Here is a 14944-nt window from a genome sequence, read left to right on the forward strand (position 1 = left end):
CAATATAAATTTCTAATTCTACTAACCTAAGGGTACACAATGTCTTACCCCAGCTCCTGAAGCGTAATGCAGTTACACAGGGTGCATTCTACATTGAGCGTAACACTTTAAGGGATCTAAAATGAGCGTTTATTGCATTTCGACAGTATTTTTTGTGGGACATGAGAGCACCTCAGACCTATCGAATTGCATTCTGAATACGAAGCATGTCTTTCTGATATCAAATAATTTTCTAGGTTCACGCTAGAATTTCAATCCGTTTTGATATGACAGCTGAAAGAGTGATTTTTGAATCCCTATAGAATTCTGTGTAATCCTAATTTTGGTCGACCAAATGTGTCACCTTTTTGTTCATAAAATCCAAACTAAACACATTTCAGCCCTCAAATTTCACAGGATCAATGAGAAAAATATGAACTTTCTTCTGGTACCAAAATTTATACTACTTCCGTTAAAATTTGGCGTCCTGGGGAGGAGGCTATTATTAGCGATCAGGCTAAGCCCCTTGGTCTCACTCACCGGAGATGCGGTTTTTGTTGATAAAAACTGTCCAAATAATTTTTCAATTATTTTTAGACAAAAAACCAGAGACAAATCCTGTTTTGTTTAATCCCAAGTAGCTCAGTCCATATTAAATGTCATTTGAACTATGACCACCTAGTCTAAATGATCTAGATCTGTTTGGAATGGGAGTAAAGATGACAAACTGACAACAACAGCAATAACTAAACAACATGATTTGTCTGGTGAACAATTTCTTTATTGCCCAATCAGAGCCAATCAGGCCATTTTTTCTTTGACAACAAAAGAACAACATGAAATGATCATCTTATGATACACAAATATATAATAGTAACTTACGTAAATGAACAGAAAATGAATCTATGTAGGTAGATACAATTGGCATTGTGTACATGCCAGTATTATAACGATGAAGTAACACGCTATGTTGAATTGTTGTATCTACATTTTGTTTATAATCGCCCATATAATGTTTTGATACAATACTAGCATTTGTATGTTCAGCATTGCGTTATTTATTGTGTGTGAACTTAAATATTAACATATACTAAAGAACAAACGTCATATAAAATACAGACTAAGAACAGAATGTTGTGTTTTAGTGCGTATTTGAACACTTGAGTACAAGGGTTGATGTTTGACAGCAAATATACAAGTTAGAGTTCACAGCCTTATAAAAACAGTTGACCTCTTTGATCGGTGTAATATGATAAAGTTAAGATGCTGCCAACTGAATTTTGAAATAACAAACAAAATATAAAAACAGTACTGCCTGCCAAATAAAGTATATTGCTTTTGAACATTGTCATCGTGGATTATAGGGCTATCACAATTATGCAAATGAGATAATATTCCAGTTGAAGTCTATACACCCCATATGGGGTTGCATATTTTATCACCCATTTAGGAAACTCACTTTGAAATACATATTCTGTGTCCCTGTGTGGGAGATTAATGTCATGTCTGGATGGTGTGGAGATACTATTCCAGTTGAAGTCTATACACCCCATATGGGGTTGCATATTTTATCACCCATTTAGGAAACTCACTTTGAATTACATATTCTGTGTCCCTGTGTGGGAGCACGTCTGGATGGTCTGGAGTGTGTGGATTTCAACTGAAATAGCCCTATGATTCTGCATATTTTTTCCTTGCCAGTTACCAGTAGTGCATGACCAATCTATTCTGGTATCTCATTTGCATCTTGGGAATATTAAAGCACAACCATGTCCTGGTAATATAGACTGCAAACTGCCTGTAAGTTACATCACGCCTTGGCATTTAAATCAACCCATCCTTTCATTTAACATTATCTTTCTACAAGGCAAAACTATTGCATCCTGCTCAATCTCTTGTCTAACAAAGGATCATTTACAGCGGAAACAAAAATGTTTTCAATCAAACCAAGCAATTTACAAATTATTAAGGCAATTACTTAGCTCTACATTTGGGGTCCTTCTTTTACAAAATCTATAAGCGGTGTCTATTAATTGGTCAACACAACAATGAATAATAACCCTAATATCACTATACCATAAAAATCTGTTAATAAGCATATGTGACTATTAACGAGTTGCTCAGAACGAATTTTACGGTAGTTTGTTAATCTTTGTCATTTTTTCCTATTAATTTACCAATATCCGTGTTACATTTATTTGTAAATTAAAAGGAAAGAAATTGAAAAGTTAACAAACTAATCTAAAATTTTGTTCTTGTCCGAGCAACTTGTTAATAGGCACATATGCTAATTAACACATTTTTACACTATATTGTGAATAAAGTAGCATAATCATTGAATTAGCAATATCCTTATTTGTGTACTCCAGGATTATCATAACTCTATTCAGGCATGCAGCTTTGGTTGATTTGACATCGAAATTTTTGGTGTATGTTTTATTATAGGTGTTGAAATCAAAGATAATTGACCTCTAATTATTAAACACAACCCACCACTGGTGGAACTGGTGAAGACTATCATTTTCAGATATGATGCCGTATACCATACAGACCTAAGAAACGACTTGGCCATATATGTGTGTCGTTCATGGAGGGTGCAATAATGTACCTCAGGAATATACATATGCCCGGTAAATTTGATTTGAAAGGCATCATGCAGATAATGCTCACTAAGTGCTATGCAAGCAAACCTTTGTAGCACTCAAGGCAAATCGTCATTCGATATCAGGCTTTTTGGTCTCCATACATAACACACCAATATGGATTGGTGGTTTTGATTATACACAGGGCAAGGTCTGCTCTCTATGGATCTCATCTTGTTGCCTAGTTATACTGATATATGAACTAGAGGTTTGGTGCTTTTTGTAAAATATATCGATATCATATCTCTTGAACTACAAGCCAATATACCCATTATAAATGTACATATTTAGAATCTCTGATTGAGCTCGCTGAGTTCTGGATGATACAAACAAACAAACAAACAATAAACAACAACAACACTGCCAAATATTTGTGAAAGTTGCACAAATATTACCTATAGTAGAGCCAGAGTGACAGGTGCAGTTGCTATTTAATTTTGGATTATCTGTTGCCAGAAAAGATCCAAGGTCCATGACAAAATGATTGGTTTTCAAGCAGGAGAGGGCAACCTTCTGAATGAAGACATTCTGACGATTTATCAAAATTTTCCTTCAAGTCTTGCAGGCCACACAAAATTCAAAACTTCAGTTCAGTAGGGGTAGGGGTGGGGTGGTGGGCATGGATGTGTGTGGTCTATCACGTATCACTTAGTGGTCTTCTTATGGACACCTGACCATTTTTTTTAATAATAAAAATTTAAATTTTGATGTTACTGCTACAATTAATGCTTCAACTGACAACATACATGTCCGCAAGTTATTTATATCAAATATAAGTATTACTTTGAAGTTGAAAAGGCGTTAAATACAAAATGGGGGCCTATAGCTATGCTGTACAAGAGGACATAGCAATACATCTGACGTATCAATAGATGGCCCTTCCCCCTTTCAGCCGTGCTGACCAGGACTACACTCTGATCAGCTCATAATAGGCGGGAGTCATAACATTGTGGATTGATATAGAATGGCGTATACACAGCTGGCACAGCATCTCGCTGAACTGCACTTTGTGCAACTGACACACGCTTTTGTGAATTTACACAGGCATAAGTTGAGACTTAATTGACTCGCACAGTAACAAAATAATTCTCGCTAGGAGCTGATCATAGTATAGGCACGGACACCCAATACTGATGTTGAAACAGGAACATTTTGAATCAAGCATAAAAATGAATGGATACCACATTAATACTAAATTAACACGAAATTAACATACGCCACGTTATAACACAAAGCTTGTTCACAACACACATACCAAAGATTAACCAAATATTAAAATCACACTTCGACAATTGAAATCAGTTATGTTTGGCTAATAGATCCAAATTGATATCACACATTCAATTGAAGGGTACACATGTGGTCAGCAAAGTCACCCTTGAAGCCGAATTGGGCAGCTCCATTTGATTTCACTACACCTATGGAAGACATGACCTCCATCTCCAATGCAGGGTGTAGATTTCGATAGTCCCCCCTTCAGGTAACCCCGTTTGATATTCACACCCCCCTGTGTGGGAGGATTATGGTCATGTCTTCCATAGGGAGTGTATGGATTTCAAATGGAACAGTCCATATTTATAATACTATGCATCAGTGGTGGCACCCCATAGCACACTAACGATCCCCATGCTTTCTATGCAATGAGAATCTCACATGTTCATGAGAGCAGATCGTACTATTCGTCTAACAAGTTACACACGGCGTTGCGTGTCTACCATATAGCTGTATAAAGGGTTTATTACTGTTTTACAATACCTACATGCATTAATGAAAAAGATGATAAGGCTACGCCTGTGATGGTTTTTTTCAGAGTGGGTGTGGCCTTTTTGTGCGCACTCTTCGTGTAACAATTGGCCCTCATTAACAGATGCTGGACTTTGGAGTTTATCAGTCTATGGGCACGCCCTCAGTCTTGGGCTTCGACTCCTGCAGTCAAATGTAAAATCTGGGAAATGTCTGCTTTTTGGGCCCAACATTCATAATTTTATGCAACATTTTCATTTGTTGCCCTGTCCCCCTCCCCCTGGTGCCGCCACTGCTAAAGACAAATGAATGAAAGAGACATGTGAGATGGATCTTGCTGTAAAATCATGCTTTCAAGCCAAACAGCAATCTTTCACTGCTAGCAACGGCATTGTAACCTTCAGATGTATAGTATCCAGCTGACACTGCAAGTCCAGATAAGACTGGATAGTGGTTACACTTTATACTGTTTTCCATAGCTGTTGATAAAACTGCAGCTGCATTATAAATTCAGTTTAAAAATCACCTATAGATGTAGCTAGCAAAATATGTCCATTTCAATCTCAATTCAGAAATGTTCAGTTGACATACAACCAGATCTCATATTAAGCACTCTTACATCGCAATTTGCATTCAAAAATTTGCAGGTTATGATACAACTTTTTAAACGATGAAAATTATCGTACTTCGTACTGCCATTTTCAAACCAAATTGCACCTCAACTTCAAGGGCTCTTCCAGTTAAAATCTACACACCCCCTATGGAAGAAATGACCTTAATCTCCCACATAGAGGATGTACGTTTCAAACGGAATCTCCCATTCAGATAGCCCCATTTGAAATTCACATTACCTGTGCAGAAGATTAAGGTCATGTCTTCCATAGGGGGCATATTGATTTCACTTTGAATAACCCAAAAGTAGGGGCACTTGGTGACAATAAGTTAGGAAAGTGGAGGCTTGACAATGTACGTACACAACTGCATGTCACACACTTTATTCAGTTATATAGCCAAATTTGTTATCCATTTTCTGAATAGACATTCTGCTATACATTTTTACACTATGTCTTAACATAAACATATTTTGTTAAATTCCTGTGAAATTTGATCACCCTGAATAAAGCATATCTAGAAGATGTAGGAAGCAGGTAGATAGGTTATGTAGCAGAAGCTGCGAGTTAAGTGTGCTAAGATTACAGAAAATGTAAGGGAGCTGTCACAAGAAATACACACATGTAAAGAAAAGTGACATAAATCATGACCTTTTCATATCTTTTGCTTTGGCAAATTTTCCCTATCCCGCGTCGGCACTTCATCATATTTACAATTACCGACACTCATGAAAATGTGTCCTCCCCTGACAAAAACCCAGAAGCTAGTAATATTTTACATTGTAAAGAAAACGCCTGAAAATAAGCCATAATGATAACACCAAGATTATGTTTGTGGCAATCACTTCAAGATATGAATAAATTTGTAAAGACATCGTAACATTTTTGCTTATTTGCTATTTTGAGAAGTAATTAAGTTTTTACCAAATGGAGTAAATTCAGATAGTTTTGACTAAGTAATCACCATTTCATTTCAATGGGCTCTTTCATGTATTTGGAACGTCACTCATGTCTGGCAACGTCTTCTTGCTAAGGAGCATGCCACAAATAATCCTTCTGCTCCCTAACCTCTCTACCTCATTACATCGCTCTATTTCTAGTGACCGCTCCCTTACAGCTTTGGTTCAAGCCATTACATACAATCTCTAAATGGAACAATGTACAAACTACTGTATAATGATTATGAACAAAATAAGGAAGCTGCTTGGTTGCCTTCTTCGACCAATGTTGATCATGTATCCACCCAAACCACACGATGCACACACACCCGCACCCTCGCACTACATACATACGTTGACATGGGTTGTATACAAGGTACTTGTTGTATTATATAAAACATGTAACAATGCCATCTTCAGCAGGTATTTTACCTGCATATTTACCAAGTATCGTTGAAATGTGTAACATAGAAGAGCAGTTGTACACATAATTACGACACTTCTCGTAGAACCACCATCAGGTGGCTTTCCTTTTAATAAAATACTTTATAAAGCAAGTAGTCGTTCCATTTTGTCCATCATACCTGTACCGCAGATTCTGCCAAGCCATTTGAGATAGTTACATTTGAACCAGGTTACTATTTTGAAGTTTCAACTGGTCTTGTGAAGCAAATCAACACCCGCTGCTTAATAATTATCACATAAATTATCAGTCTGGGTATTGATCATGTACGGCGCACAAAACGTAGTCCTTACATTGCGACAGATTGGGTCAAACCATTAACTGGTTCAGTTCATGCAGGTCTGAACCCAAAAACCCATGCACATCAAAAAAGCAAATCTAGTTCATCATCATATTAAAACCAAGTTCAGCATAAATTAGAAGCTAAGTTATATATCATATCATCATTCACCAGAGTTATGTTATTTAAGTTTATGCAGCTCTGAGCCATTTCAACATGGGCGCTATCAAACAAATCCGTCGCTATTTGTAGTCATAATGAGTCTGCAGTATCTAGATCACAGTTTCAAACACATTTTTACACAAGTTCCTTATGTGTAATATTAAAACCAGTTCACTTAACATCTAATCAGGTTTAAGTGCATGTCTCATCCAAGTTCAATCCTGATTAACTAGGTTTACGATAGGTGGAAGGACAACTGGCCTTCCAGCGCTGCTTTATGCAGTTTCTCTTCCATTATTTCCGGTTGGAGTAGTCGGGTAGTTTCAAATAGTTGACACATGTCATAACAGAAGGCAAAAAAGTGTCCGCTGATTCGTTGGCTTCAAAGGTTTTGCGTACTATGGTTAGAGGCGGGCTTAGAGCTCGGAAACCTGAATAAAGAAGAAAAAGAGTTCGATATCAGTAAGACATAATGATAAGGCAACATAAATTTCTTAAGGGCTGTTGCACATGTTCATTTTGCAGCACACGTTTGTAGGGGAGATATTGGCCAATTTAATGTTCCCTTTAATTTTAATTTGTTTAAACCAAAATATTGAAAAAAAATTTGAATGCATTGGACTTTTGCACTTTGGATTTAAAGGGGTACGCAAGCAAAGAGCAATAAACAAAACCCTGCTCTTGAATTACATACAATAATATTCATTTAACTACTTGCAAGAAACAAAAAAATTCACACTTAACATTTCTTACACATGACAAAAACAAGCCATTCAGGATGATGAATGGGCTTAAGGTACTACACCCCTGGCCAATTTTGTGCCTATTTTTGCATTTTTCTCAAAAATTATAGGGCATTGGTGACAATTAAAATATGTATGTTATAGGGGCAAGGACTACAACTACTGCACTGAAAATTCAGCAAACTCAAGGCAAGCAGTTATTGATTTATTGATCAAATATTGGTTTTCCCTCATTTTTGACTGTAACTCCATAACCGTTGTCTGTGTTGAAATAAAATTTCCAGTGCAGTAGTTGTAGTCCTTGCCACTATAGCATATCTTAATTGTCACTAACGGCTAACACACTTTAATTTTTGAGAAAAAATGCAAAAATAGGCACAAAATTGGGCAGCGGTGTAGTACCCCCTTAAAGCCCAAACACAGAAAATTGATGTTGCATGTTGACATACTGCATCCATCCACGTCCTTATTGTACGTATTCCATGCTTACCTCCTACTGGTAGCTTGGGACTCCCCGTCACAAACTGCAAGAAATGTCGCTGCTGTTGGCCATCGTATGAGGCCAGGATTTCATACAGGTACTTCACAGAACGACTGAATAAAAACACACCACATGGTAGCAATTAGATTTACTTGTGTGAGAAGACCAACATGTTGCCACTGTTTGAATAGACTGCTTACAGCCTTATAGAGATGGGTTAATTTTGTTCATATCTTTATAGGCAATTTGTCATATATGTGACCTGTTCCGACAAAACCAGGAACAAGTCACATTTTTGACATTTCATGATGTACATAAAAATGTAAGCATGGGACAATAAGCTTCAAAATGATACTAAAATTATATACATATCATCAATACTTTTCAAGATATGGATAATTTTGTAAATTATACCTTGATATTTTTGTCAAATTGCTAGTCTGAGTAATGTGCTAATTAGTTTCCTGCCTTACACAACTGTCAATTACTGATTAAATAAACCTCTTTTAAATAAGTACTTTTAAGGATTTGAAAGTCAACTCAGTCCCAAGGTCAAATACCATGAAATTAAGAATTCCAAAAAAAAATTTTTTATAGGAATGCCATCTTTAAAGGCCTATAACTCATAAACATACCTGGCGACTTGTTCCGGGTTTTGTTGGAGCTGGTCACATATGTGACCCCACGCCACAACTGCGCCCGGATGTTGCCCCTAGACCATTTTGAGGTTTTGGCATATTTGGCATACTTGCAAAGGCCATACCATAAGCTTTAAAATACACTTCAACCAGCTTCATAGCATATCTAGAAGTAAAGTTATGGTCGTTCAGCTTTCCGGCAATACCAAACATGGCGGCACTCAAACGAGAGAATTTTTCGTAGCAGTGGACAAATTTCACGATTATTTCGACGCTCTAAAACACTTTTTACTCAATTTTAGGAATATTTTTAGAACAACAAGCTTCAGAAAATGAGGTTTTTTACTTGTTTCTACTCTATATTTTGCAATGAAACTTGGACTAGTGTAAGAAAACATATTAATCATTTCAAATCTTTAAAAATCTAATTTTTCATCGGAATGACCTTTCAAGCCAATTTTCACTGTAGCGCAAAATCAAGTTTAGCGACATCCGGGCTCAGTTGTGGCGAAGGGTCACAAATATTCATTCATAGGTGTAATTTTATCACTCAAGTAGTTTTGAAATAACATATCTTTTCAGGAGTGTTTTGTTGACACAAGGTAAAACCTCATTCAAGTTTACGCTCATTATGTTCTATAATGTGCTATTCCAGTTGAAATCCATACACCCCCTATTAAACACATGATCTGCCGCACAGGGGGTGTAATTTTCAAATGGATTCACCCATAAAGGTAACCCCATTTGAAAGGCACACTCTAGATGGGAGATTAAGGTCATACCTTACATAGGGGGTGTATGGATATCAACTGGAATAGCCCATTTGCCTCCAATTTAGTCAATATTTAGTGTACATGCATTGTGTTACTGGCCCTCTACCCTCCATAGTATGCTTACCTATCATGAGTGTAGCCATGGTCTGGTCTACAACATTCCATAAGCACTTTGATATCCCATGGTTCACTATGATTGCCACAGAACAACTGATCCAGCTGTACAAAGAATATATTATGACATGTCAAAAATTGATAACCACAGGCAATGAATTATGGGTAAATGTAAGTTGAAAAAAGCTTCAATAAAATGTGTTGTGTTACAAGTTCCATTACAGATTGGATATGTAGTTCTTTGAGCAACACAATTTGAGCTGACTGTGAATAGCAAAGGTATGATTAGCAACACAATTGACTAGCAAGGCAAAATAAAAACTATTCAGCATTTGTATCACATGTTATTATACATTCCAGCTATGGTGACACCTCGCGACATCACACTAGACAAATTCCAAAGTGTGCACGAATGCAATGGAGCAAATAAATCTGCAATCAATACAGCATTGATTTGTAAAGAATTGAACAGGTCACCTGTCTCAGAAAGTCACTCTAATACATCAAAAAAACCTCAACCCAAAAATGACTTTCCTTTCAGAATTTGGCATTAACACATAATTAGCCAAAATTGTCTGTTACTGGTTTGTGATAATTACCTCTTCGGAATAAAAGCTGTGCAGATTAGACAACGGGAACACGGATTTGAATCCTTCCTTCAATGCCTCAAACTGGCGACCCACACCTTCTACTAGGCTCCAGTGAACCACCAACTGAAAATGCAAAACAACATATTAACTTGATGAACTGTTAAGGAAGCAGTGCGAAATTGGAGTGATTCAAGTCTGAATTTACATGGTTTGAACCTTTATTTAATCACTATACATGGCAAGGTGGCCTATAGTTTGATCAGCTCGTAATTGGCGGGAATTGTTAGGCTTTTACCACTACGCCGAAAAGAAGAATGATATAGGTGACCCGTCTGGTCTATATGTTAATGACAGTAGACAAATTGTAGGACTTGAATTAATAATTTGTGATGCTTCTGGCAAGATGGTCATCACTGTTTAACAGCGATATGTCCATGTCACTTGTGTGGCTTAGTTCATGAGGGCAGCTTTAGCTTCCCAAGCAGGGTAAACCATGCAGATGTGCTGGACACGATGAACAATGACTGAATCCCTTTCAACAACAAATACAAAGATCATCTAATTCACATGATTATTTCAAGAGGAATGTCAGTTAGTCATTGCCACTCAACCTTACAAGAAGATCTGCGATTTCTCTGTTGATATCAGCAATAATACTAAAGAATAAAACAGCAATTTTTAGCTGTTATAAACACATAAACACACAAGTTCCAGTCATGACAAATTTTATGCGCTCACACGTAACGTAACGTGTATACCCGCTTCCGTTAACTTGCGTTCGTGTATATGCTATTGAAAGTGTAGATTCATCACCGATTAACAATGTTTGGCTCAAGTACAAAGGTGTAAGAAGAGTTCTTGAATGCTGGTTCAAGTGTCTGTGGAATCTTATGAGTTGTTTTCCTTCTAATTCATAAGATGTAAGAAGAAAGAAATAATTGCAAAAACAAGTCTATTTCTCTGTCTCTCAACTCACTCACCTGGATGTACTCTTCTAGATTATGTATTGTCACTGCTACATCCTTGCCACCTTTCTTGAGTTCTATATGAGGATACCCAGGCAAGGTGAAATCTAAATCAAGGTCACTCACCTGAAGATACTCTTCTAGATTATGTATTGTCACTGCTACATCCTTGCCACCTTTCTTGACTTCTATATGAGGATACCCAGGCAAGGTGAAATCTAAATCAAGGTCACTCACCTGAAGATACTATTCTAGATTATGTATTGTCACTGCTACATCCTTGCCACCTTTCTTGAGTTCTATATGAGGATACCCAGGCAAGGTGAAATCTAAATCAAGGTCACTCACCTGAAGATACTATTCTAGATTATGTATTGTCACTGCTACATCCTTGCCACCTTTCTTGAGTTCTATATGAGGATACCCAGGCAAGGTGAAATCTAAATCAAGGTCACTCACCTGAAGATACTATTCTAGATTATGTATTGTCACTGCTACATCCTTGCCACCTTTCTTGAGTTCTATATGAGGATACCCAGGCAAGGTGAAATCTAAATCAAGGTCACTCACCTGAAGATACTCTTCTAGATTATGTATTGTCACTGCTACATCCTTGCCACCTTTCTTGAGTTATATATGAGAATACCAAGGCAAGGTGAAATCTAAATGAAGGTCACTCACCTGAAGATACTCTTCTAAATTATGTATTGTCACTGCTACATCCTTGCCACCTTTCTTGAGTTCTATATGAGGATACCCAGGCAAGGTGAAATCTAAATCAAGGTCTTCAACTGAACTACCGTCCATCGTAAGGCTGTCTAGGGCTAACTGCAGGCTAGCTGGTGTCTGTAATCACAAGCACATACACACATGTGTAAATATAGTAACTAAAATATAATGGTTCACATTTTTATTTGGGTACTTTTGTTACATATCGTTATAATCAAAGCATATTGCCAAATATAATCCTAGTATAAACCATTTTCAAGGCAAAAATGTCTTTTCACAGGGAAAATTCAGTAACATCGCTCTCTGTTGACGGAATACAACAATACAAATGTTTGATCGCTACTAGCACTCGGCCTGCAGCACTTGACATGTTAGGGGTGGTTTATATCGCTACTAGCACTCGGCCTGCAGCACTTGACATGTTAGGGGTGGTTTATATCGCTACTAGCACTCGGCCTGCAGCACTTGACATGTTAGGGGTGGTTTATATCGCTACTAGCACTCGGCCTGCAGCACTTGACATGTTAGGGGTGGTTTATATCGCTACTAGCACTCGGCCTGCAGCACTTGACATGTTAGGGGTGGTTTATATCGCTACTAGCACCTCGGCCTGCAGCACTTGGACATGTTAGGGGTGGTTTATATCGCTACTAGCACTCGGCCTGCAGCACTTGACATGTTAGGGGTGGTTTATATCGCTACTAGCACTCGGCCTGCAGCACTTGACATGTTAGGGGTGGTTTATATCGCTACTAGCACTCGGCCTGCAGCACTTGACATGTTAGGGGTGGTTTATATCGCTACTAGCACTCGGCCTGCAGCACTTGACATGTTAGGGGTGGTTTATATCGCTACTAGCACTCGGCCTGCAGCACTTGACATGTTAGGGGTGGTTTATATCGCTACTAGCACTCGGCCTGCAGCACTTGACATGTTAGGGGTGGTTTATATCGCTACTAGCACTCGGCCTGCAGCACTTGACATGTTAGGGGTGGTTTATATCGCTACTAGCACTCGGCCTGCAGCACTTGACATGTTAGGGGTGGTTTATATCGCTACTAGCACTCGGCCTGCAGCACTTGACATGTTAGGGGTGGTTTATATCGCTACTAGCACTCGGCCTGCAGCACTTGACATGTTAGGGGTGGTTTATATCGCTACTAGCTCTCGGCCTGCAGCACTTGACATGTTAGGGGTGGTTTATATCGCTACTAGCACTCGGCCTGCAGCACTTGACATGTTAGGGGTGGTTTATATCGCTACTAGCACTCGGCCTGCAGCACTTGACATGTTAGGGGTGGTTTATATATCGCTACTAGCACTCGGCCTGCAGCACTTGACATGTTAGGGGTGGTTTATATCGCTACTAGCACTCGGCCTGCAGCACTTGACATGTTAGGGGTGGTTTATATCGCTACTAGCACTCGGCCTGCAGCACTTGACATGTTAGGGGTGGTTTATATCGCTACTAGCGCTCGGCCTGCAGCACTTGACATGTTAGGGTGGTTTATATCGCTACTAGCACTCGGCCTGCAGCACTTGACATGTTAGGGGTGGTTTATATCGCTACTAGCACCTCGGCCTGCAGCACTTGACATGTTAGGGTGGTTTATATCGCTACTAGCACTCGGCCTGCAGCACTTGACATGTTAGGGGTGGTTTATATCGCTACTAGCACTCGGCCTGCAGCACTTGACATGTTAGGGGTGGTTTATATCGCTACTAGCACTCGGCCTGCAGCACTTGACATGTTAGGGGTGGTTTATATCGCTACTAGCACTCGGCCTGCAGCACTTGACATGTTAGGGGTGGTTTATATCGCTACTAGCACTCGGCCTGCAGCACTTGACATGTTAGGGGTGGTTTATATCGCTACTAGCACTCGGCCTGCAGCACTTGACATGTTAGGGGTGGTTTATATCGCTACTAGCACTCGGCCTGCAGCACTTCACAAGTTAGGGGTGGTTTATATCGCTACTAGCACTCGGCCTGCAGCACTTGACATGTTAGGGGTGGTTTATATCGCTACTAGCACTCGGCCTGCAGCACTTGACATGTTAGGGGTGGTTTATATCGCTACTAGCACTCGGCCTGCAGCACTTGACATGTTAGGGGTGGTTTATATCGCTACTAGCACTTTTCGGCCTGCAGCACTTGACATGTTAGGGGTGGTTTATATCGCTACTAGCACTGCCTGCAGCACTTGACATGTTAGGGGTGGTTTATATCGCTACTAGCACTCGGCCTGCAGCACTTGACATGTTAGGGGTGGTTTATATCGCTACTAGCACTCGGCCTGCAGCACTTGACATGTTAGGGGTGGTTTATATCGCTACTAGCACTCGGCCTGCAGCACTTCACATGTTAGGGGTGGTTTATATCGCTACTAGCACTCGGCCTGCAGCACTTCACATGTTTGGGGTGGTTTATATCGCTACTAGCACTCGGCCTGCAGCACTTCACATGTTAGGGGTGGTTTATATCGCTACTAGCACTCGGCCTGCAGAACTTGACATGTTAGGGGTGGTTTATATCGCTACTAGCACTCGGCCTGCAGCACTTGACATGTTAGGGGTGGTTTATATCGCTACTAGCACTCGGCCCGCAGCACTTGACATGTTAGGGGTGGTTTATATCGCTACTAGCACTCGGCCTGCAGCACTTGACATGTTAGGGGTGGTTTATATCGCTACTAGCACTCGGCCTGCAGCACTTGACATGTTAGGGGTGGTTTATATCGCTACTAGCACTCGGCCTGCAGCACTTGACATGTTAGGGGTGGTTTATATCGCTACTAGCACTCGGCCTGCAGCACTTGACATGTTAGGGGTGGTTTATATCGCTACTAGCACTCGGCCTGCAGCACTTGACATGTTAGGGGTGGTTTATATCGCTACTAGCACTCGGCCTGCAGCACTTGACATGTTAGGGGTGGTTTATATCGCTACTAGCACTCGGCCTGCAGCACTTGACATGTTAGGGGTGGTTTATATCGCTACTAGCACTCGGCCTGCAGCACTTGACATGTTAGGGGTGGTTTATATCGCTACTAGCACTCGGCCTGCAGCACTTCACATGTTAGGGGTGGTTTAT

General features: G+C 39.6%; 1 protein-coding gene across 1 annotated transcript in view; it reads right to left on the reverse strand.

Annotated features, from left to right (window-relative positions):
* Positions 1 to 738: 738 nt before the first annotated feature.
* LOC140154533 (E3 ubiquitin-protein ligase TRIP12-like) overlaps positions 739 to 14944 on the reverse strand; it is a 59063-nt gene continuing 44857 nt past the window's right edge. The window contains 6 exon segments of the mRNA XM_072177103.1: positions 739 to 7121; positions 7124 to 7249; positions 8052 to 8155; positions 9578 to 9672; positions 10167 to 10280; positions 11804 to 11968. Of these exon segments, the coding sequence (XP_072033204.1) occupies positions 7054 to 7121; positions 7124 to 7249; positions 8052 to 8155; positions 9578 to 9672; positions 10167 to 10280; positions 11804 to 11968 (672 nt within the window). The 3' untranslated portion in view covers positions 739 to 7053.

This window comes from Amphiura filiformis, chromosome 6, assembly GCF_039555335.1.
Source record: "Amphiura filiformis chromosome 6, Afil_fr2py, whole genome shotgun sequence".
NCBI lineage: Eukaryota > Metazoa > Echinodermata > Ophiuroidea > Amphilepidida > Amphiuridae > Amphiura > Amphiura filiformis.